At 60.9% G+C, this 18,730-nt stretch overlaps 1 protein-coding gene across 1 annotated transcript in view; it reads right to left on the reverse strand.

Moving 5' to 3' along the window:
• MYO15A (myosin XVA) overlaps nt 1-18,730 on the reverse strand; it is a 52,774-nt gene that overhangs the window by 16,110 nt on the left and 17,934 nt on the right. Inside the window, exons 15-50 of the mRNA XM_070561177.1 lie at nt 18,328-18,459; nt 17,695-17,820; nt 16,941-17,018; nt 16,077-16,225; nt 15,914-15,959; nt 15,601-15,725; nt 15,020-15,137; nt 14,521-14,696; nt 14,313-14,397; nt 13,511-13,564; nt 13,330-13,411; nt 13,123-13,253; nt 12,528-12,623; nt 11,313-11,548; nt 9,631-9,812; nt 9,245-9,317; nt 8,865-9,056; nt 8,464-8,624; nt 8,257-8,351; nt 7,585-7,705; nt 7,328-7,395; nt 7,180-7,257; nt 6,843-7,023; nt 6,619-6,751; nt 6,177-6,282; nt 5,952-6,024; nt 4,690-4,811; nt 4,448-4,507; nt 3,934-4,009; nt 3,489-3,604; nt 3,282-3,400; nt 2,405-2,546; nt 1,630-1,741; nt 1,476-1,550; nt 803-981; nt 28-143 (exon numbers count right to left, since the gene is read on the reverse strand). Of these exons, the coding sequence (XP_070417278.1) occupies nt 28-143; nt 803-981; nt 1,476-1,550; nt 1,630-1,741; nt 2,405-2,546; nt 3,282-3,400; nt 3,489-3,604; nt 3,934-4,009; nt 4,448-4,507; nt 4,690-4,811; nt 5,952-6,024; nt 6,177-6,282; nt 6,619-6,751; nt 6,843-7,023; nt 7,180-7,257; nt 7,328-7,395; nt 7,585-7,705; nt 8,257-8,351; nt 8,464-8,624; nt 8,865-9,056; nt 9,245-9,317; nt 9,631-9,812; nt 11,313-11,548; nt 12,528-12,623; nt 13,123-13,253; nt 13,330-13,411; nt 13,511-13,564; nt 14,313-14,397; nt 14,521-14,696; nt 15,020-15,137; nt 15,601-15,725; nt 15,914-15,959; nt 16,077-16,225; nt 16,941-17,018; nt 17,695-17,820; nt 18,328-18,459 (4,214 nt within the window). The remainder of the gene's footprint in view (nt 1-27; nt 144-802; nt 982-1,475; nt 1,551-1,629; nt 1,742-2,404; nt 2,547-3,281; nt 3,401-3,488; nt 3,605-3,933; nt 4,010-4,447; nt 4,508-4,689; nt 4,812-5,951; nt 6,025-6,176; nt 6,283-6,618; nt 6,752-6,842; nt 7,024-7,179; nt 7,258-7,327; nt 7,396-7,584; nt 7,706-8,256; nt 8,352-8,463; nt 8,625-8,864; nt 9,057-9,244; nt 9,318-9,630; nt 9,813-11,312; nt 11,549-12,527; nt 12,624-13,122; nt 13,254-13,329; nt 13,412-13,510; nt 13,565-14,312; nt 14,398-14,520; nt 14,697-15,019; nt 15,138-15,600; nt 15,726-15,913; nt 15,960-16,076; nt 16,226-16,940; nt 17,019-17,694; nt 17,821-18,327; nt 18,460-18,730) is intronic.

Raw genomic sequence — 18,730 nt, forward strand, 5'->3', positions numbered from 1 at the left:
CAGAGGAGGGGTGGGGCCACCACTTACTGGGGTCTCCTCTGAGGGTCTCGGAAGTACTTCTGGGCAAACTCGAGCATTGTGTATGGTGGCAGAGCCAGGCCATCCTCCCCACGGTCAGTGGAGCCAGCCCTTACTGGGGGACCCTGCAGAAGGGCCAGAGCTAGGAGGGTTTGTCCCGCCACACCCCACCCACCCATGTCACAGCTGACTCAATGCAACTGCAAGCTAACTATGCCCAGACCCTCTCAGGCTGCCCCTCCCCCAACCCATACGGCCCGCTGCGGTCAGCTGACCTCACCTTCTTGGCCCAGTCACACCCAGCACATGCCCAGCTGACCCCACCCCGTGCCCTACTTGGCCACACCCCAGCACCAGATCTCCCCCTGCCCGAGTTGGCCACCCCAACTGCCTGGTCTTGGCTGACCTAGCTCCTCACTACCTACTTAGTTTTACCTCACTCCACCCCTCAGTGGCTCCCCGCACTTCACATGCCTGATCCCACCCCACTCGACTGGCCCCGTCCTGTCCCAGGTTGACTTCACCTACTGATGGGCCCAGGCTGGTCCTGCCCCATGGCCTGGTCACAACCCTTCCTCTGACCCTCCCTTACCTATGCCATTTGGCCACACCTCCAACTATCTCTGATCACATCCGACAGGTCACACATCCAGCTGCCCCTACCAGATCTGCCCTATCCCCAGAGTGCTCACGCCCTTGGATGACCTTGCTCCCATCCACCTCCACAGTCAGGTTGACGCCCCTTGCTGTCTCTGCCCCATCGGCCCGGCCACATCAGTCTCACCTCCCTCCTGCGGCCCACCTCCCGTGCAGCAGCGGTGGAGGCCACAGCAGCGGCCACAGCAGCGGCCCGGCCCCGGCCCGGCTCTGTGGGCAGCTGCAGGAAGTCAGGGGCGGCCGCGGGTTGCACCAGCTCAGAGGGAAAGCGGCCCACACGCCCATGGATGGTCCCGAACCTCCAACCTAGGAGCCGGGGAAGGAGTCTGAGGCAAACAGAGGGTCTCGTCTTGGGACTAAGAGGGCCCTCTAGAGAGATGGAGCAGCTTCTTGGCCCCTCCCTAGAGCTCTGGGAGGGAGGCATGCCATGGAGCCTAGTTACAGATGAGGAAACAGGCTCAGGGAAGAGACGGCGTTCCCTCAGTGGAAGTGCAGCAGAAAATAACGCTGCCTTTGTGGAGCCTCAGGCCCACACAGAGACTCAGCCACAAAGATGGAAACATTAATGCCCACCAAGACCCTTCAGCCAGGTATGCAGGCAGGGGGCTGGGCTGGATGGCCACCAGGAGGCACTGAGAGGCCATGGCAGGCACTTAGGAGACCTGGCCAGGCCAGACGCCTGTGGGTCCAGAACCCTCATTGTGCATCCGCAGTGTGAGTGCATGAAACGGGTGAGCTCTGCTTGGAGTTTCCAGCTCTCGGAGCAGTGGAGGCCGGACAGGGGAGGCCATAGCACCCACCGAAGTCGGGGCCTCTGCGCCGCAGCTCCTCCAGGTATACGACCTTCTTGCGGACAACACAGCCAGCACTGTAGCCTGTGGGTCAGCATCTGTCAGCACCTTCTGGGTGGCCCCTTGTGCCCCTCCGGCACCCACCCCACCCCGTGGCGCTGACCCATTCGAGGTGGCTCCATGGGCTGCAGGTGGATGATATCGCCCTTGTGGAAGGCCAGCAGTGCCGGGTCTTCAGGCAGGAAATTCCTCACGGCGACCACATAGTCTGAGTCCTGGGTCAGCCAGGGGCAGGGTGGGGGGCTGCGGTCCCATGCTCCTCCTCCCACTGCCCCTCACACCCGCAGACATCCCTCCTGATTCATCAGGAAGGGACCATTCCTGAGGTCAGAGGGAAAGGCCTTCCAGGTGGAAAGGATGGCCCCCCAAAGGGCTGGAGGCGTGAGCGCTGAACACAGACCCATGTTAGTGCCTGTGCACATGCCCTACCCACTCCATCGCTCGGCAAAGCTTCCCCATCGAGGCCAGGCTGGGCCTGAAGCAGAGAGGACCTGCTCTGGGTGGGGGCTGCCCAGTCTGGGGGGTGGAAACATTGCCCCCACAGTGGGCAGTGGCAGACAGTATGTCACTGTAGCAGGGAAAGGAATGCAAGTGCCGTGGAGCTCATGGAGGGGCTGTGACACCCCTGCCAAGGGCATTAGTAAAGGTTTTTGAAGGAGCACGCAAAAGGCAGAAAGGGGCGTCCCAGGTGGGGATCCCAGGCGCAGGCTATGCAAAGGCCTGAGGTCCTACAAAAGTCTACAGACACAGCCACTGACACACACGTGCATCCATACTTCCCAGGCAGGCGTGGCTCGTAGATATCTGGGGTGAGAGAGCCCTGTCCTTTGGCCCTCAGCCCTGGGGGTAGGGGGATGCATCTCTGGGAGGACCCTAACCTTCTTCAACTCCAGGATGAAGTCGTCCACCAGAGTCTTGACCTGGTGAGCCCGGGCTGAGAAGAGGATGACCTTCTCGCTGGCCAAGTTGAACTCTAGCATGTTCTGGGAGGGGATGGCCACAAACAGGATATCTGCAAAGCTGGAGGATAGGAAGGTGGCATGAGGGGAGGACCCCATGGCCAGAGGGATGCCCTCCACCCCATCTGTCCTGCTCCTCCTGAGACCGGCCTCCTCTACCTCCCCCCATGCCCCCAGCTCATTGCCCACCACTCTTTGAACTGGCAACATTCCAGCTCCTTCCTCCCTTTGCCTTTTATTTTTCTTCTTTTGCCTCTTGATCCAGCCTCCCAGATTCTGCCCACACAAATCTCTCTCTTTCACTCATTGACCAAATTCTCTCCATCTTTCAAGGCTAGGAGCTTTCACCCAAGCGGTGAGTGAAGAATAGAGATTCCTGCACTGTTGTTATAAAGGACAAAAGGGGCTGCGGGCAGGGAAGGGTCTGAGGACTCAGTGAGGTCTCACACTGAGCATCCTTTCCCTGCCGGGTTGCACCACAACTTGGTTGTTCACAACACAGTTGTCCCCACCACACGGTGACTCTGTGAGGGCAGGGCTGCGGTGTGGTCCGGGAGGCAGCATGGGGTGGTGAGCTCCTAGCTCATCCACTTCCTGGCTGTGTGACCTGAGACAAGCAACTTCTCTCTCTGAGCTTGTCTCCCCATCTGTAAAATGGGCTCCATCAAAGTGCTCGGCACAGAGCCCAGCACACTGGAGGTGCTCAGTAATTGGCTGTGGGAAGTCATGAGGAAACACTGAAGCCAGTTCATGGCCCAGTGTCCAGCTATCCCATTCTGGCCCGCCTGCCAGTCACCTGTATGTGCGCAGGACCCGCAGCTGCCCACCGGCCTCTCGGCTGCCCTTGACCATCCGCAAGAGTTTGATGCCTGTGTGGGACACAGCTAGCATCTGTACACCAGTGCCCACGCTGCCCTGGAGTGGGGATAATGGACTTGTGAGGGTCTTCCAGCCTCATCCCGTAAGCCCCTGGGTGGGTGGGAGGTGGGAAGGGGGCTCGAACCGTGGCGGGGAAGAGGCGAGAGAAGTAGACCTCCCAGCTGTCGCGTGCGGTGCTGACCACAGCCCGCTTCACGCTCTCCGTCACCAGGGGCCTCTGCGTGTCCAGCTGGTTCTGGGCTAGGGGACACCAGGCCGGGTCAGGACCTCTCCCTGCCCCCTGCCGGGCCACAGTGCAGGGAGGGCCGCTGACGCTCAGCAAGAAGGTATTAGATCATTGTGTTCTCAGCGTCCCTACTAGGAAACTGACATCCAGAGGCAGACAGGATGGCTGAGGCCACACAGCCTGTCAGGCAGAGCCGAACCCAGACCTGTAGCCTAGCCATGGGAGAGACCGGAAGCAAAGCAAGGAGGGGTGTCTGGGAAGCAAACGGGGCTGGGCCCTCAGATCCAATCTCCCTCAGGGAAAGGGCTGCCCCATCAGTGTCCCTTCCCTCCCCCTGTGGTACCAAACAGGGCCTTCATCTTGAGCCTCTCGTCCTCGGAGATGCGCAGGCAGGCCTCGGAGAGCGTGTCATGCAGGATCTGTGGGATGAGCCAGGATGGGGCAGCCCCTGGAACTCCCTCCACTGGGAACCCAGGCTGGACTGTTGGTGAGTGAGTGGGAATATGGGGGTCCCATCTCTGCAGCAGGGGTCATCTGTGTAAATCAGAGCCCACCTCCAAGGACACCCTCCTTCCTCACCACGCCGCCTTCCCAGGCCCCAGCTTCCTAACCTCTACAGCGGGTGTGCATTTGACTTCTGGGTGCTGTCCAGCTCCAATAAACTGTGACTCCGGGGAGACGAACTGTGGGCTCACCAGCCCCACCCATGGGCGAGGGGGTTCAGTAGGACAGCTTCCCGTGCTCACTGTGGTCAGGGACCCCAAATCCAAGAGCACAGAAGCAGAACCTGCAGACGGCTAGTCTACTGCCCATTGCCCTGCTGAGTGCAGTGAGGCAGGGGGCAGGGAGCGCCTCACCTGCCGGAACAGGAGGTCCAGCTGCACAGGGTGGCTGTAGCTGTCCTTGGGGTAGAACACCTGTGGGGGTGGGGCTTCAGTGAGGCCCTTCCAGGCCCTCTCCTGACTCCACGCCCAGCCCCGCCCCTTGATACAGCCTGCTCTAGACCCGCCTGCCAGTTCTGACAGGCCCCTAGTTCACCTCTGCCCTGACCCGATGGGGCCCCTCTGTCCCCCTCAACCCCTCCCTCCGCTCTGGGCACCTCTTTGCGCAGGACGATCCGCCATGGGGCGTTGCGGTAGCCGTAGACGTGGGGGCTGAGAAGGCGGTGCAGCCGCGTCTGTATGGGTTCCTCCGCAGGCTCCAGCGACCTTGAGGGCAGCACTGGGGGCGCAGCGGGTGGGGTGCATGAGTGGGAGAGGTGGGGCTGGCGGGGGAGCAGACCGGGGGCCACCTTGCACCAGGGAAAGGGCTAGGGCAGAGCGGGCCCCCACGCCCTTGGCGCAGACATACCTGCTCCTGTGGGGGCATGTGCACACTCATACGGCCCAACCCTTCATTCGACACATACAGAGAGCATCTAGCGCATGGGAGCCTGTGCCAGGGGCTGGGGGCATCAGCAAACAGCATAGACAAGGCGCTGCCTGGAATTTAGTCACCTTGCAGGTGTGGGTGGAACAGACGCTGTGGAAACGACAAAGCTCTTAGTGCTGCGAGCTGGGGTGGAAATAAAACCGCATAATTTAGGAAAGAGTCTGGAGGGCTGGTCTGTGAGGGTCTTTCAGTCTGGGTGGTCTGGCAGAACTCTCTGAGGAGGTGACATTTGAGACCCAAATGATAAGAGGCCAGGCATGCAAAGATCTTTTGGGGAAGAGCATTCTAGGCAGCGGGAACAGCAAGTGCAAAGGCCCCGAGGCAGGAGTGGGCTTGGTGTGTTCTAGGAAAAGTGAGGAACAGAGTATGCTAAGAGAAGAGGAGGAGGAGATGAGTTTGGGGAGGTGAGCAGATCGTGCAGGGTCTCACAGGCCACAGTGAGGAGTCTGAAGTTTATTCTAGGAGCCTTTGGAGCGTTTTTGGCAAGGATATTATATGAGTTGATTTATATCTCTTAAGATCATTGTAACTGCCATGAGGCAGAGGATGTAGAGGTCAGGGCTCCAATCATGATGCCAGGAGGCCTGGGTTTATATCCTTGGTCTGACACTTTTGAGCTGTGTAATCTTGGGCAAGTCACTTAAGCTCTCTGTGCCTCTTTCCCTACCGGTAACATCTGTAGGCACAGATGTAGGCATTGAAGGATTTTAGTGAGGATTTAGTGAGGCCAGGGTGGGCCTGGCCTGCAATCGCTGTTATTGAGGTGCTGATATAATTACACAAATGCCCATACAGGAGGTCCACACAGGCTCAGGGACACTCACGCTCCCCACTGACACACAGACCAAGACTTACCTGTGCTCACAGAGACTCACTTGGACACTTGGACACCTGCCCTTGGCCCCTCCCCGCACCCTCGTGGCCCCTCACCTGGAGTGGGCCCCAAAGATGGCCTCGGTGCACTGGTCGCTGGCTTCACCAGGGCCACATCCTCTCTGGGCACCTGTCCCCCCAAAAGAAAGTGCTCAGCCAGCAGGGCGGGCCCCAGGGGCAGCGGCAGGGCCAGCGCTCACAGGGGCAGCTGGCTCCTGAGGCTCCCGGAGGCCCCGCTTTGTCTTCTGTTCTGCCTGGACCCAGCCCGACCGCGCCCCTCACCTGGGTGCCAGGTGCCACCGCCGGGTGGCTCATCTGCCCCTTCAGGATCATCAGGGCCTCCTCATGGGGGTCTGCCTGCTTCACGAACACCCTTCCACCGTCCTTCCTGGTGGGTTGGACACTCAGTCTCCTCCTCCCAGCTACAAATTCCTACAACAGGGAACTCCTTCCTCCGCCCCCCATCATTATAAATGAGAATCCAGAGAGGACCAGGGACAGGCCTGAGGGGGCACAGCACAGCCTACAGAGCACATGGGCCTCCTTTTGCTCCCGGGGCTCATCTGGGCCACCTGCGTTATGGGACTCACTCCCTAAGGGTTGCTGCGCAGGGCGCTGTCGACCCAGCGGATGGGCACGTGGAGAGCTGGTGCTCAGGGTCGGTGAGGAGGTCCCTCTCTGAAGGGCTGGAGGGCCGGAGGGCTGGGGTCCAGGCAGGGCTGACCTGCGGGCCCCGGGCTGGCCTCCCCGAGGCGGCTGCTGGTACTGCCTGACAATGCCCTTGATCTGCTGCGTGGGCTGCGGGAAGTGCTCCGAGTTGAGTGGTGAGTGCCGGACCAGCTCTGAGCAGGGCGAAGCTGTAGGCGAGGCGTGAGATGGGGGGACAGGCTGAGACCCCACTCCCGGCCCTGTCCTGGGAGCCCCACCCCAGCAGGCTAGGATACCCACTGGTTTCTAGAGAAGCCCGGTCCAGAGCTAGAATGGGGGCAGCCACGGGCTTGGTGAGGGGCCTGGGGGCCTTGGCCAGAGGGGCTGGGGCCAAAGGCTTTGGAGCAGGGCGCAGGAGCACGGGTTTGGCTGGGGGTCCAGTGCCTACAGACTTCGGCCATGCCTCTGGCGCTGGAGGTTTCTGTGGAAAACAAGGTACGAGACAGGCTTCCTAGGACACACCAGCCTGTTCTCAGGGTCCCCGTGTCTGCCCAGCATGGGCTGTGGGGTCCTAGCTCAGAGAGGTGCAATGATGCCCTGGAGCAGCACAGCACTTCCCTGGGTGGGCCAGGCTCACCTCGGGCAGCAAGGGCCTTGGGGTGGGCCCCAGGGGCTGCTGCTGGAGCGCCATGGCCTGCAGGGTCATCTCCCGAGCCTGAGGAGAGGGGGTGGTGGTAACCAGGCAGGCCCATGGCCGGGGCCCCGGGAGCCCCTCCCGCACTCACCAGCAGCACGGCCTGCTTGTGGATGAAGGCTTGCTGAAGAGCCAGCGTGGAAGCGTCCAGGCCTGGGACTGGGGAGCCAAGTTGGAGGGCATGGGTCCCAGGCGTGGGAGACGGGGGGGAAGCAGAAACTCCCTACGACGCCCCCCCAGAGTCTCACCCTGCCACGCCCATGGCTGCCTCCACTCTAGCACAGGGAGGAGCCCCAGAACCATGCGGGCCCCACCCAGCCTGGAACCCACCCAGGCGCAGGCACTGACTTGGTTTTGGCTTTGGCTCTGGGGGACTCCTGGGGGAGTCTTCGGTGCTGCTACCGCCCCCTCTGCCAGGCTGGCCTCCCCCTTTCATGCGGTAGGCAATGGCCGTTGGCTTCTCTAGGTCCTGGAGGAAGCATGTGGCTCAAGTGACCATCTCAATGCCACACACCCAAGTTTCCAAGGCAACAGGTACCTGATACCAGCCATCTTCTCCACCCCGGGGCCTCCTGACGGCCCAGTATCTGCTCTCTGCCCAGCCTCTGTCCATGCGGCATCCCAGCCAGTCCTCCCGCAACCTGTGAGCTCCCAGCCCCTCCCCCTCACAGAGGAGTAAACTGAGGCTCAGAGAGGGGCTGTACCCTGCTCAGGCCGCACATCACGCCATGGAGGGGCTCCTGGGAGTTCCCAGGGTGAGCAAGGGTGCCTGATGGGGGCTGGCGCCCAAAGGAGATGGAGGAGGGGTCCTGGACCTCTCGCTGTGGCTCTTTCTGCCATCAGCCAGGAGCATCGCTAGCCTCTCTAACCACGAGGACACCCTCATCCTTTGCCCGGCTCCCAGCAGAGACTTGAGACAGGTCACCCCACAGCTCTGGCTGGGGTGTTACCCTGTGGGCACGTGTGACTTGGTGTATACATCTGTGCCTGCTGACTGCAAACGCCCCACCCGATCCGTACCGCGTCCCCGTGGAACAGCACGGGGTCGAAGAGGCTGTCCAGGTAGCGGTCCAGTCCCCTGTGGGGCACAACAGGTTCTCGAAGGCTGTCCAAGTCTGGTGGGGCAGGAGAGAAACCCCAAAAGTCAAGCTCTTTTCTCCCGCTGATCACCTCCCGCAGCCCCCAGGTTCCCTTCCCCACCAGACACGGTGGCCACTGCTGGTTGACCTTGGTGGGTTGCTGTCCCTCTCTGTGCCTCAGTCTCCCCATTTGTACTGTCCTCGTTGTGGCTGCAGTACCCATCAGAATCAGCCCCTTTGGGCATGTGCCCCTGGGGCTGGGGCCTAGTGGGCGTCTCCTCATCTGAGTCCCAGCTGTTCCCAAACACCCTGTGGGGGAGGGGAACACGGAGCAGCTGACCCCCAGCGGGAGACCCACGGCCCTCCCAGAACCAGCCCTCGATTCTCTTCTGTGCCCTGGAATTGGGTGACTGTCTCCCGCTAAAGGCAGGATCCTTTGGCAAGCCCACCTCCACAAGAAGCTTAATTCAGAACTCAGCCTCTCCCAGCAGCTGGGAGGAGCCTTGGGCTGGCAGAGGCCCTCTGTGTGCAGGCTGGGTAGCCACCTACACTCTGGAGCCTCCCCTGCCAGCCATGGGCCCTTCTGCACCCACGATGAAGTAAGACTTCTGTCGCGGGAAGTCCCTGAGCAGCTCGAGGTCTGACACGAGGTCCAGCACGTAGTCATGGCCTGCCAGCTCTGCCCACTGGACCCCATTCTTCATGGCCACTGTCCAGCCCCGCCAGCCATCTGCCAGTCCCCTGGTGACAGCATGCGGAAGGATGGAAATGAGGGATGGTGCCACCTCGGGAGACCCTGGGATATAAGCCAGACCCCAAGCATGACCAGAGTGGGCCCTATGGGCCCTTTGGGGGATCCGGCCTCCTCCCCCGCCTCCTCCTTCCCAGGTCCACAAGGCTGTGCTAGACAGAGCCTTCCAGGAACTGACCTGTGTCTCAGCATGTCTCCAGCCACCTCTTCCCCTGTGCTCCAGGAGTGCACCGGACAGGAGAACTGGTCACCTGGGGCAGCAGCAGGTGCCGGGCTCAGCCCGGGTACACCTGGGGTCCAGTCCTGCTGCTTCCACACCTGCCTCCTGCTTTGAGGCCTCCCCACTTTCGTCCTGGACCCTGGAACGGCACCCTCACTGCCCCGGCTCCCCTCCCCATTCCAGGTCCAGCCCCCACATCCACATGTTCACGTCTTTCCAGGGCCATGTCCAGCAAGCCCCTCCCCAGCTCTAGAAGCTTCCGTGGCTTTCCTGACCCCAGGGCACACTGGGGACTGGTAACTCCAGCTACCTCTCCATGAGGGAGGTGGGAGAAGGCAGCTCACCATTGAAGCAGCCCACATCCAGCGCCATGGCAGCCTTCTCCTGGGTTGCTATCCACTCGAGCTGGGTTGGAGGGAAGGTGCGGGCAGCCCCAGGGCCCTGCTGTTGGGCCCGGCCCATGGCCTGCATGAGGCGATGTTGACACACAGCCTGGAAGCCATTCCGCCCATAATCAGACACAAACCTGATGGGTAGGAGTTGGAGTCAGGACGAAGAGGGATGAGGCTAGCCTGGGGTGGGGAAAGACTCTGAGGCTAGTCTGAGGGAGGCCCAAGCTAGCCCAGAGCACTAAGGTGAGGCTGAAAAGGCCCCCAGACTAACCCAGAGTCTGAGACTAGGCTAAAAAATATCTCAGGCTAGCCCAGAGGTCCAGCGCTAAGCTGAAAGGATCCCAGGCTAGCCCAGAAGTATCTTAAGCCAGCAGAGGGGTCCAAAGATACGCCAAAGAGATTCCAGGTTGGCCCACCTAAGCTTGTTGAAGCAAATGTCACTGGTGGGGCGGGGGGGGGGGGTGGTCTGCAGTAGGGGGTGGGCAAACAAGTGGACTCAGAGGACTCTGCCCTCCATCTGTCAGGCAACTCTGGCTGCTTCTCTGGCCCCTCTGAGCCTTTCTCCAGGTTCTCATCTATACTAGAGATGGCCCTGAGGGTTCAACTTGACCCAGAACCAAGGGGCCTGATCCCTGCCAGCAGCAGGTGCTCCTCATGCCCCTCCCTGTCCCCCTCCCACCTGCCGCTGGGCCCAGCCAGGAGCAGCCGTGGAGCAGCCCTCAGTGGCTACAAGAGGGAACCTGGAGCTGTGCCCACAGGAAGCTCCGGACAGGCAGGCAGTGGCCCTCCCCTCCTGCCACAGATTCACAAGGCTGGCCAAGCAAGCTGCCCACGGACTGCACGAGGCCTGGGTGAAGCTCTGTACACTCTGTAGCTCACAGCCAGCCTGCAAGGTGGGTTCTGTTACCATTCCTAAGTTATAGGTAAGGAAAGAGGTTCAGAAAGGGGCAGTGACTTGCCCTAGGTCACATAGCAGGAGGTCACATAGCAGGTAAGTGTCGGAGCTGGGATTCGCACCCAGGGCCTGCTGGAGCTCTTTTCCTTGCAAATCAGCCTTCTCACCCAGCAAGGTGATACCATCATCAGTCATTATCAGGATGTTGACGATGGCTATGCTGACATGCCACATGCTCTGGTCTAGTACTTCAAATGTGTTTACACATTTAATCCTCACACAACCTCTGCAACAGGTACTCTCATTATCCCTATTTCATAGATGAGGAAACCGAGGCTCAGAGAGGTTAAGTAATTTGCCCAAGGTCACACCGCTTATACATGGTTGAGCTGCAATTTGAACACACTGTCAGGATCTATACTCCTAACCACCCCACTATACCCCCATGACGTGAAAGGTCAATGTCTCTCTTCCAAATTCCCCATACCCTGGTCTTACCACCCTCTGAGTTCTAGAAGTCCTTTATGCAGTCTCACCTGACTCCCACCCTCCACAGTGAATATGTGCCCTTCATTCTTGCTCTGATCCCAGCAGAGACGGAGAGCAGTCCCTGGCTTGCCTCCATGCTCCAGCTCCCAAGCACAGAGACCTCACTCCTGTCCTGACTTTTAACATCCCACCCAGGGCCTAATGCCAGTGTCACTGTCCTCACGGCCCGGCCCGACCTGGTTCCACTCACTTGAGCAGGTACTTGCTGAGGCTGGAGGAAGGTGCAAAGCCACTGAGACAGGCAGCCAGCAAGAGCCAGCCCCGCTCGGCATTGTGGGCGCTGGGGTTGTGCCACACCTGGTTGGCCAGCTGTGCCAGGATCTCGTCCCGCAGTTCGGGCACTGCCAGCCCTTTCTGCACAATGTAGTTCCCGAAGATGTTTTCCTGGGCACCGTGCAGGTGGGGGTCGCCCATGAAACGCAGGATCTGGGCCACAAACAGACTCCTTGGGCCTCTCGAAGGTTGTTCCCACAGGATCCCCACCCCCAACACACATCCCTCTCATGTCCTTCTCATGTGTCCCCCCGCCCATATAAAAGTCCTCCCTAACACAATATAATAGCTGTATCCTATGGCAAAACCCAGGCAGTTCACCCCAACTAGGGGAGAAGCCAAGATCTAAAGTACATACTGACTTTCTCTCCTGCTCACAAACCTTCTATCGTTCTCCATACAGCCTCAGCCCCCTCCCCACAGCCGTGGCCTCCAGCAGGCCCCCTCCTCCTGCTCCATCCAGGCCCCAGAGCATATTTCTAATTCCTATCCGACCACATCCCTCCCATGGAAGCACCTTCCTTGGCTCCCTAGGGCCCTTGGGATGAAATCTGAGCTCTAGGTCTATCAGTCAAGGCCTCGTGACCCCTCTCGTCCTCACTCTCCTGATTCTCTGTTCTGACCACATCAATTTCCTCTTCTCTCTGTGCTTTCTTCATTCGCCCTGGCTGGGACATTCTGACTCCTCCTTCAACTCTAGCTCAAATGCCTCCTCCTCCAGGAAGCCTTCTCTGACCCTGCCCAGGACTTGATTAGGGGCCCCAGTGGGACCCCCTCTGTCCATGCTGGTGGCCAATAGCCGGGTGTGCTCTGCCTTCCCCTTCAGACAAGGAAGTCCGTGAGGAGAGGGCCTGGATGCATTCCCAGGGCCCCCCAGAAGCTCCGGAGAGGCTCCAAGGCAGCCTTTTTTGCCAGGAAGATGGCTGGGAAAAGAAAAGCCCTCAATCCCCAGACCCCAGCACAGAGAGGAGGCCGGGTCCCCTCTGCCCCTGCCAGGTGTCTGTCCTCCAAGTAGCAGGCTGGTCTTACAGCCTGGGCTAGTGGAAGCTCCTGGAGAGCCAGAAGAGGGGCCTGCGGCCAGGCCTCAGGGGTAGAGGCTGTGCGTTTGAAGGTGGTCTGGGCAGACCCATACCAGCTTGAAGACGCCCACAGCTTCCGCGTGCAGCTCTACGGGCAGCCGCGTGAGCGGCATCCTCAGGGGTACTGTCAGCATCCCAAAAGCAGGTTCCTAGGGACACAGGGCAGGCACGTGGGGACAGGGCACGGACAGACGGGCACACCTGGATCCACTCCTCTCTGCAGGTGGGGGTATAAGAGTCTGGGAGGCAATGGCTCCTGTCCCCACTGTGCAGATGGGGAAACTGAGGCTGGCAGAGGGACAGCACCGATCTTGGCAAGTTGGTGGTAGTGACAGTCTGAGCCCCTACCTAGGCCCTTTCTGGAGGGCAGTAACTTACGGCAGGAATGACGGGCTGTGGCCCACTGGTTGTTCAGTCTCTGAACTATTTCCAGACTGGGTGGAAACAGCTGCTTCCCGAGCCCCTGAGGGCCCTCCACGGCCGTCTGGGCCCCTGGAGCCCCCAGACTCCTCATGAGCCAGCAACTGAAGGGCTTACACCCAGTCTCACAGGGCACGGCCCGGAGCCTGCCCCAGGCTGAGGACAGTGTCAGTTCTAACTGGTCAGTGCTCACTGGCCAGAGCCACTTGGGCCTAGGCCAGCCCTTACCTTGAAGTGGCACCGGACAAACTTGGCCATGGGGTAATTGTTGATGTCCAGGGGCAGTGTGACACGGGGCTCAGCCTGGAGCCGGGGAGTCCGCACGGGGGCCACCTGGGGCTCCCGGGCCGGCCTGAGGCCTGGGGAGAGAGGAGGGCATGAGGCTCCCTTGCCCACTCACACCCACCCCAACCACACAGTCCAGCGCTGATGTACCTGCCACTGCTCGCAAGAGCCCGGCCAGCTCTGCTGGTACCTCCAGGTGCCCCACAGCGACCACCTCCCGCTTGCTCAGCTCCTGCACAGACAGTGCATGGTGAGGGGACAGGCCTGCCATAGCCCCCACCTGCCAGCCTCCCTTCCTGGCCCCTGCTGCCACCCAGACCCCCACACCCACCTCCTGCTCCCGTAGCCGCACCTCCTCCACCCGGAGCCTCTGCTCTGCCCTCAGCTGCAGAAGGGCAGATGGTCAAGGTGGGAAATGGCGGGCAGAGGTGACGGCAGGCCCAGGCCTGCGCGCTCAAGGTAGCGGCGTGAGAAGCAAGGGGGTCAGCTGGCCTGTTGGCTGGAGGCGACTGCCCCACCTCACAGACAGGCGGAGGCAGAGGTGTGGCCAGACAAACAGGGAGGGGAAGTGAGAAAGACAGAGCAATGGAGAGACAGTCAGGGGCAGAGGGCAGAGGGCAGAGGGCAGAGGGAGTGAGACGCGGGCGAAGGGAGCCACACAGGAGGATTTCGGGGAAGCAGCCAAGAGATGTGTGACAGAAGCCCCTCCCCTGGGGCCCCACAAAGCCTCCAGTGGAAGCCACGCAGTTCTGCAGGGCTTTGGGGAGGTATGTGTGTCTTTCCGGTGGCTGGTTTATGCGACAGTGGCCAAGACTGGCATTGAAGTAAGAGCAATCTATGTCAGTGCTGTTCAGTCGCCAAATTCTAATCGTACCCAATCACTGAGGACCCCACCTTGATCCCAGCTCAGGCCACATCCCTCCCGTGCAGCATCTCATTTTACCCTCTCCACAACCCCAAGGGGGGCCACGGTCACACAGCCAGGGAGTGGCAGAGCCGGGAGCCGAACCCAAGAATGTCCAAGACCAACAGTCTCCTCCAGTGCTAAGCGCCTCCTGCCCACCCCTGCTGCTCCCTGGACCCAGATGGGGCAGGCCTGGCTCCTGGTAGAAGGGCGAGGGGCGGGCCCGCACCTTGAGGTAACGCCGGTGGCTCATGTACGTGTGCACCAGGGACCGGAACTTTACCAGCCTCCTTCTCATCTGCTGATATCGTTGCCTGGGGTGGGGAGGAAAGAAGCATCTTGCATGCCTCCAGGAACAGGGAGCTTCCTACCAGGGCATACCCTCTCCCAAGCCCAGCCCTAGGGCTGCAGGGAGTCCCGCCCCCTCTGGACCACACCTGGCCAGGTAGCCGCGGGCCCGGCTCTGCAGCAGGACGACCTTGCGGCGCAGGGAGCGGAAACGCCGCTGGATGAGGAAGCCACGGAGCCGGCGCTGCAGCGTGAGGGCTGCCAGGTTGAGGACCCGCGCCCGCATGCTCTCCAGCAGCTGGTGCAGGTGCTCCTTGAGGAACAGCTGAGGATGGGAGGCAGCACTGAGGCCCTAAGGGCCAGGCGGCTGGATGGGCGCCCCCCCCCCTGCCCCCAGAAGTCCATGGAGACAGAACAGAGAGGGCGGCCTCCTGGAGCTGGGCGGAGGATGGGCTGGGTTTGGAGAAGTGGAAGAGAGGGTGCTGGTGCGTCAGGCAGTGGGAACTGCCGAGCTAAGGTCCAGAGGTGGGGTCAGCACTCCATTTACCAAGCTCAGCCGGGTGGCCTCTGGGACATTTCTGCGTCCCGGCGCCAGTTCTGGAGCCCCTGACTCGGGGCCTCTAGGGCTGAGTGTGGCGCGGGACTCACCTTGCTGATGCCGACACGGTACATGTTCGGCGTGACGGTGCACAGGCGGCTCAGCACTGACACACACGCGTCCCCACTGACTGGCAGGCTGTGCTTGAGGGCCACTAGACAGCGGTACCTGCAGGGGCCCAAACTTAGCCAGGCTGTGCCACTCACCCTGGCTGCCTGCTAGACCACAGGCTCACCCCAACCCCCGACTCCAGGAGGCCCAGGCCCCAGCAGTAGCTCTACTCAGTGTCTTCTAATCAGAAAAAGGCACTCCATCCTCAAGACTCTACTCCTGGGTGTCAGAAAATCCTTGGTTGGTTTCAGTAGAATAAGACGCTTTACTGCCATCTGCTGGAAGCTTATCATAATAACTGTTAAAATTACTCCTCTTTGGAATCAACATGAAACTACAAAAAAATGCAAAACAATAGATATATTTGCCATATAACAGCTAGCATGCAGTGATCTTGTGTGGTGTACAACCTGAGCAACTGTGCACGGCAAGCCCTGTCCTGCTTTGGTTGTGTATTCCTGGGGCCCTGGGGGGCTAGTTAGGGGTCCATGGAGATCAGGAACCACTCTGACTGAGGTACCTGTCAATGAACACCTGGAAGGGCAGCCGCACCGGAAAGCCCTCCTTGCGGATCCGCACAGTCTCCAGCACCCCCGAATAGCGTAACTGTGCCATTACCACATCTGGCTCAAAGAGGCCTGGCTCCTGTGGGGAAGGCCCAGACAGGGAGTCTGCACATTCGCCCACCCGTGTGCAAAGGTAACTGTCAATGGTGAATTGTCCCCACAGTGGGCTGGGAAGATGGAGGTCCAGAGAAGCAAAGCCACTTGCCCAAGGTCACACAGCACGGGGAAGAGGATTTAGCTCTCCCTGAGACCTCAGTCATCACGTACCTTCTTGTGGTTGGGCTTCAGGCAACGCACGAACAAGGGGTTACACCTGGGCAGGGGTGGGAGGAGGGCAGTGTGAGGCCCCAGAAAAGAAAGGTGCTTACCCGTGAGGGTCATGGAGTGGGTCAGAGGTGAGGCTGGGTGCCCTCCCGTCTGCCACGCCCACCTCTCCATTTTTTCCACCAGATCCAGGAGCGACTGCTGGAACTTGGCGGCCACTGTGTGTGCCTTGTGTAGCCGGCTGACGGAGCTGCTCTTGCCCAGGCGCTGTGGGGCAGCCTGTGGGGCGTGGCTGGAGAAGAGGTGTGCCACCACCTGCAGAGGTGGCAGCGGTCAAGGCACCGAGGGCCAGGGAGAGGCGGGGGGCAAGAGACAACGGGGAGAGAAACAGGGAGAGAATAAAAGGGGCCAATCTCTGGACCAGAGGGATCAGAAAACTAACCACTGGACCCCTGCCCTCTCCGCAAGGCCACTGCGCTCCCAGCTTGCACGCCTCTCAAGTCAGGGTGCTCAGCACCTTCCACAGGACCCATCCCGTGGTTGGGCTGACTTTTTTTTTCAGTCTGGAGACACACAGGACTGACTGTGTGCCTGGCCCCAAGGTGGCCTGCTACACACATGGTTGTGGACTCTGGCAATGGCCTCCGGAGGACGGTGCCCATTTAACAGAGGGGGAAGCGGAGGTCCAGAGGATGGGTGGGTGGCTCAGGACACCAGCAGCCGAGACCTGCGCAGCGAGGGGATGGGGCAGGGCTGGGTGGGCGTGGTCAGGATGGGCTGGCAGAGAGACAGGGCCATCCAGTGGGGCCAGCCAGGGGTGTGGCCCTTCAGGGGGCAAGGTCAGGACAGAAGGAAGGAAAGAGAACAGTTGGGACGGGGGTCAGGGCGTGGCCGGGGCTGGGGTGAGCCAGAGGCAGGACAAGGGGTGGGGGCTAGGGTACCTCCCCATTTCAGGACTGGGAGAGGAGCCTGACCACAGGCTGGGTGCTCCAGGGCAGGGCCAGGGCAGCAGGAGGCGAGGCTTGCTCACCCGTGTCCGGCTCCGCATGAACAGGTCCAGCACGTCCTGGCGCACCTGGTCGTGGTTCTTGTCCAGGAACTTGTGCACCTGCAAAGGGGCTACAGCTCAGGGGGAAGAGCAGGGGGTGACCCGCCCCAGTGTGTCAGTCTGCCTGCTTCCCTCCTCCTCTCTTCCTCTTTACTGGGGGTCGGGGCTCACTGCCCCCAGGTGACCCCAGCCCTGCCCCCCAGGACTCGGTCTCCCTGTCCCCCTGCTCTGGCCCCCTCCTCACAGTCCCACTACCCTCCCCACTCCTGGGGGAGGAGAGCACCAGCTGCAGCTCCACATGACTCGTCCAGGTCTCAGCCCTGTCCTCAGTGGAGGACCCTGCCCTGTGCCCACTCCACAGATGACAACAGGGAGGCCCAGACAGGGACAGAGGCTTAGAAGCCTGGTCTGAGACACGTCCAGGGCAGGGACATGCCGGAGACAACAGGGACAACAGCGACCACAGTGACATCACTACTGACAACAGCCACTCTTCATCAAACCCACCCTGGCCCTGGATTTCTCTCGCTCGCCCCATGATGTGGGCACTATTGTTGCCCCCGTTTCCCAGATGAGGAAACTGAGGCTCAGAGAGGTAAAGTGCTTTGCCCAAGGTCACACAGACAGGGATCAGCAGGCTGGAACTGGACCAGGTGTGAACGCCTGGGGCCACGTGGCGCTCAGTGTCTCCACTGGCGGGGACACAGCCCTGGCAGCCAGCCGTCTCAGGCCTCACCTGGTAGGTGACCTTGCCCGCGTAGTGCCTGATGGTGAACTCGGGCAGCGGCATCTTGGGTTTAGAGTAGAGGGGGTGGGCGCCGTGGTGGTAATGGCACTTCTGCAGAAACGTGTGGTCTGTGGCCTGAGGGCAAGTGGGGGCCAGTGGGTGGGCAGGAGGCCTGGGCACCGTGTTCCTGGTCTAGTGGCAAATTCTCCAGCCCTGACTGGTCCCCAGCCAGCACAGGGTCACGGTTTCCCCTCACTGCCCACTGCCGGACCCCTGCAGACAGGTGAGTCTGATTAGCTCCCAGCTGCCTCCCCTCCAGCCAAGCTGCCTGTGCACTCTCTTGTCCCACTGCCCAGAGCACTTATCCCACCCTTGTGTCTTCCAGTCAAAATCTGAGGCCCAATCGGTCACCTCTTCCAGGAAGCCTCCTGTGACTTCTCAGGCTGGGGCAGCCTCTCCTCTGCACACGCATAGCCCTCTGTCCAACCTCAACTACCCCAAGTTGTGAATGGCAGGCTGGGTGTCCTGAGCCCCCATAGCCAGGTCAGAGCAGAGAAGACTGCCGGACTCAGGCCTAATGAGGACATGAGGCTCAGAGACACTGAGCAACCTGGCCAGGCTCACACAGCCACTGCGGCTCACCTGGGGAAAGCAACACTGGTCGTCGAGGATGCGCAGGATGCCGTGGGGCTTCAGTGAGATGAGGTTGATGCAGGGCTGATTGTCGGCAAAGGCGATCTCCTGCCAGTCGATCTGCTCCCGGATGTACTCCTCCTGCGGGCAGCAGGGGCTCAGCCTCCGAGCCCTGCCCACCTCGCCTCCCAGGCCAAATCTGTCTGAATGGGCCTGGCCAGAGGCACCTGCTTGCACACCTCCTAGCACAGGGAGCTCACTTCCTAGCAGGACAACATGAGCCATCTCTGGGCCCTGCTCCTCCCTCCACCTGGGACAGCCCTGCAGAGGGCCAGAGGATCCTTGTTCTCTGGGCTCAGCACCCCAGCACCTTCCCCTCCAGAACACAGGCCTTCACAGGTGCTGGCCCCCA

The sequence above is a fragment of the Equus przewalskii genome, chromosome 10 (genome assembly GCF_037783145.1).
Source record: "Equus przewalskii isolate Varuska chromosome 10, EquPr2, whole genome shotgun sequence".
Lineage (NCBI taxonomy): Eukaryota > Metazoa > Chordata > Mammalia > Perissodactyla > Equidae > Equus > Equus przewalskii.